This window comes from Penaeus monodon, chromosome 7 (assembly GCF_015228065.2).
Source record: "Penaeus monodon isolate SGIC_2016 chromosome 7, NSTDA_Pmon_1, whole genome shotgun sequence".
Classification (NCBI taxonomy): Eukaryota; Metazoa; Arthropoda; class Malacostraca; order Decapoda; family Penaeidae; genus Penaeus; species Penaeus monodon.
The window spans coordinates 37,976,820-37,981,819 of NC_051392.1; the positions used below are offsets into that span (position 1 = coordinate 37,976,820).

The 5,000-nt window shown below is 42.0% G+C and overlaps 1 protein-coding gene across 1 annotated transcript in view; it reads left to right on the plus strand.

The window, feature by feature from the left end:
- Positions 1 to 3,639: 3,639 nt before the first annotated feature.
- LOC119575270 overlaps positions 3,640 to 5,000 on the plus strand; it is a gene marked incomplete in the record, with an annotated part of 145,564 nt that continues 144,203 nt past the window's right edge. The window contains 1 exon segment of the mRNA XM_037922788.1: positions 3,640 to 4,805. Coding sequence (XP_037778716.1) covers positions 4,758 to 4,805 — 48 coding nt within the window.

The following is a 5,000-nucleotide window of genomic DNA, read 5'->3' on the forward strand; positions in this document are numbered from 1 at the left end:
TTATAAATAATACTTCAGTTTACCAAAACAGATAGACAGACAAAGAGGCAGGCAAATAGACGAACAGACAGACAGACAGGCAGGCAGACAGACAGACGGACAGACAGATAGACAAGCATACAGACAGACGTACAGACAGACAGTGTTATCGATAACAGGCAAACTGACATGCAAACAGACAGATCAGCCAGACGAACAGACAAACAGACGAACAGACAGACGGACAGACAGACGGACATACAGAGAGACAGACAAGCATACAGACAGACTGACAGACAGAAGTACAGACAGACAGTGTTATCGACATTTACCAAAGGAGAGTAATGATAATAATAAAACTGAAAATAATGAGAACGGAGAGAATTATATAAATAAAATAATGAAGATAATGCTGATAATAATAATGATAATAATAGTAATAATGATAATAATAATAATAATAATAATAATAATAATAATAATAATAAACAATAATATATGATGATGATGATGATGATAACGATAATGATAATAATAATAATAATAATAATAATAATAATAATAATGATAATAATAACAACAACAACAACAATGATAATAATGATAATAAAAACAATAATAACAATGATAATGATAATAATAAGAATCATTGTTATAAATGACCCGTGTCTCGAAAACTGCAGCTTGGATGGTTTTAGCTTCAGGAGGATGAGAAGAAGGAAGAGGCAACGGTAGAAGATAGATGAGAAAGACCAAAAGGATAGTGGGAAAAAAATAAGAAGCAGAAAGGAAGGGAAAGATGAAATAAAACAACAAGAGAATTTAGATGACAGTGAAAAAATCAAGAGAGGAGAAGGAGAAGGAGAAGGAAACAGAATAATAAAGAGAAGATAGAGAGGTAACTGGATGGTTAGTGAAAACGTGTGGGGGGGGGGGGAGCAGAAAAAATAGTAGGTTAACAAACAAAAATTGTAGGAAAAGAAAAAAAATAGAATGATAGAAGGAAAGGAGGAGAGCGTGAACAAACACGCAAACAAAAAGACTGAAAAAAGGACCAGAAAACAAAAACAAAAAAGAAGAGAGTGATGCGCAACAACCCCAACAAAAATTACACACACGCCATCAAGAGCGAATGCGCAATCGATTCCCAAGAAAATGTAACCAGAGAGATGTGTTCTTGGGAGTGTCTCTAATCTCCTCATCGAATCGAGGACAATCATTCACGCATTTGAAGGACTTCTTATCGCCTTTTGTTATCTCATCAGCCTTCAGTTTAGACATAGCCTTGAAGCCAATCTTCTTGTCTCCAGGTGATAACAATTCGGACTGTCATTTTTCAAATGTTGTTTGATATATTCACGATTACTAAAGCGTGAGGTGGGCGCGAGGGTCAGTCATCGTCAGTCATCACGAGTGACTTAAAGGCGGGAGGTTGAGGAGGAGTGCGAGAATGAAAGAAACAATTAGTCTTTTGCTTTTTTCCATAAATCATTTCAAGGCGATGTGTGTTTGTTTTTTTTTGGTCTCAGGATCTCCATGGTTCTTGAAGGATCCAGCTCCGAGACGCGTCCTTGAAGGGGCGGGGGGATTCCCATGTCTGTTGGGGATAGATATGGGAACCTCGCCACGCCCACCGAGGTGTTTGCCAGAGCGGGTCATTGATATTTATCGCCATCTTGCCGAGTCTCTGGCGCGGGACGAGGCCTTGGCGGGGAGGGTCAGCTTGTTAATTACCGGCCTGATAAAAAATTGTTTTTCGAGCAAGTTCCTATGGCGATGGAAAACGATAGATTACAATCGAGACCTTGCTCCAACGACGGATACAGTCTCGGAATATTGAGGCACTGGATGGGGAGGGACGAGGAAACACCCAAAAGTCAAACTCGAAGCAAATCTATTACTCAACACTGACTTAACATCCTCTAACTTACGCACCAGAGACGAAGCGGCAAACACGACCCTGCGATCAGAATGCAGATGAGTCCATCGGTGTAAGCATGAATACATCGACATGGCAATTTCACGTGCCAGGAGAGGATTACATTAGAGCAATGAGATAATTAAACGTTGCGAAATGCAAAGGCCGAGCAAGGTGCGAGACCTGCAGACGACGCATTGACGCGGGGGTTCATGGCACGGGTAAAGAGGAAGGGGAGGGGGGAAAGAGGGGTCGCGAAGGAACCCTTTAAGAGAACCTTCGCTGAACCACTTGCGTAGAACCCTCGCGGGGCCATTTACAAGAACCTTCAGCCATACATTTCCGGCGGTGTGAGGTACGGCGTTTCCACTCATACTTTTCGTATTTCTGCGAGATATGTTTATGACTTTATGATCATCCGGAATTCAAATCGCCGATGAATAATTCCTAGCAATAAATCTTATCCAAGAATGATACGAATGCCGTATTTCTATCACGAAAAAATAACGAATTGGGAGGGAAGGAGGGAAATACATAGAAATCATACCAGAGCTTATTAAAAAAAAAAAAAAAAGCCTTGTTTTGATCAAGGTAAAATGACGTCATGGAAAAACAACTGAATGCCATCTGAAAATTCAAATTAAAGTGATCAAAAAATGCCCTTTGTGACTCCTTCGTGGCTGAGGCGAGCTGACCACAAAACCTTGGATAATTATACCCCAAACACCACTGGTAAAGACCTTTTTTCTGAGAACTGTCAAGCATGCGGTCGTTGCTGTGGCCCCTTCTTACTACCGTACATTTTGTCTGTATTTGCATGTTTCTCTCTCTCTCTCTCTCTCTTATTTTTATTTACGTATCGCCTGATTTCTCCTCCCTTTCCTTTTTTTTTAGATATCTCTTTTTATCACTTCTCTTTGTATCTTATTTTTTCACACTTCCTAGTTTCTCTTCTTCTCTTGTCTCTCATTCCTTTTTCTCATCATCTACATATCTCCCTCTTTCTACATTCATTTTTTTCCCCTCTTCTTTATTTTTTTCTCTCTTTCTTTTTCCTCACTCCCTATTTTCGTCTCCTCCTTCTCATCAACGTCCTTGTTATCTCTCTATGCATTCCTTTGTTCCACACTTTCCCATTTTCAATTCTATCGTTCTTTTCTTCTTTTCGTTTCTTCTCCCAGCTTTATTCTTTCTCTCCCGTGTCCTCCGCCGTTGAGAATTATCCTCCCTTACTGGCTTTTTTTTTCCTTTCTTTCTTTTTTTTTTCTTTTTTGTGCCTTTTAACCTTGGCGTCTCCATGGTCAGCCGGCTTGTTTGCAGTTTATGTCATATTGCAAATTTCGTACTCAGGTCACGTGACATTCTGTACATTGCAATTCAGGTATGTTCTAGAATCGTTTTTTTTTTTTTTATATATCCATTCTTCTTGTCTTTATCTTGTCTTTTTTTTCTCGCCGACTCTCGTTTTTTTTTTCTCCTTATATCTTTTCTCCTTTTCCTTATCTTACTTTTTTCTTTCTCTCGTCTGACGTATCGGAGTGAGAGTTGCGGTCTAGAGTAAACAGCGTTTGTTTACCTCGGACCAACACCATTTTCGGCTTTCCGGTGTTTGTCCATACGGGTAAAAATCCCCTCTTCCTGTTGAATTAATTTTTACGCGTCCTTCGTATGAGTAACTTGTAAGTATTAGTACTTTCAAGGGTCAGGTTACTTAGAAAAGTATAGTTTCTAAAGTTCTTGATTCATAGAATGAAGAGGCGGTTAGTTTTTTTACTTGATTGTCTTTTCTAACAGACTGTGAAATACGAGAACATAAGGTTTAGTTTACGGAGGGGCAGGTCCTCAGTTGTAGTCCCTCGCTAAGTTCTAATGAAAAAAAAACTGATAAGCGAGTGTCTTAAAGAAGAGCTCCCCTCCTCCTCTTCAGCGCCTGCCCAGGAGCGGTCTCGTCTTCTCGTAACCTCCCTGCTCTTCCCCCTCATCCCGTCCCTGAAAACGCCGCAGATGCGTTTGTCCCCAACGCCACCGCCGGCCCCCCTCCGCCCCCCTCACCTGGCCCGGACGAACCCCGTGGCGGTCGTCTCTCGCTCAGTTGGCCGCCACGTGCGTTCGGGAGTAGATGGACCCCTGCGCTGCGCCGCGTCTTTGCCTTGATCACAGGGCGCGAGCCGACTCCTGTCGCCTTGTCCGGCTGCGAAGTCGATTCAAACCGAATAAAAGCATTTGCAGAGAGTGTGGAGTGTAATCATGGGTGACCTAAGACTTTCGTCTAAATACCAGGCATTTATTTTTTCAAATAAATAAGTATATGCGGATAGAATCGGAATTTTAATTGAATCAGTATTAACATTACACGAAACTGGACAGTGATTTTTTTTCGTGAGAAGCAACTGTGATAGAGACACTAATCAAGCAAGCATTAACACTACTACGCAAGGGAAATGCATGTGAAAATACGGTAGAGAGGTTACGCCATTTATAAGCATTGACAATGACTCAATTGGCGCCAGAGCTCTAGCGTAATAAGGCACGAAACGCAAAATTGTGCGAAAAAAAAGGAGTGCGACTGCCAGAAACAATCTCAAGCAATTTCAACGCCGTAAAAAGCAGTGTTCCGATCTACAGAGAAATTCGCGTTGACCCTCACCCCCTTCGAGGACTGACGGCGGCGCAGGTGTTGCAGCAACGCCAATCCATCAGCTCCGCCTTGCAGAGGGAACTGACCGTGAAAGCCAGAGCAAAGGCATTAGTGCACCTCCGAGCGCCCGCTAAGGGGACTTCGACGTAAGAGTGGGGCGTCAGTCGAGAGGATTCGAACGGCGGTTTTGACGAACAGGACACACTGACGCTGAAGACGACGATGCAGTGGTCGAAGGCGCTCCTGCTGGGGATCACTGTGCTGGCGACGGTGAGTTCTTTTAAGATACCTTTGCCTTTGTACTTACATTAGCTTAGTTAATAAGGTCTCTAAAGTATTCCAAATTACCCCGTTTCTTTATGGAAAACGAAAAAAAATCGATAATCAACCAGAAGAAAGACGCGAGAAAATACATAGGCCTATTCCGGAGGCCACATACACTGCATCATAAATCAGTCAGATTAA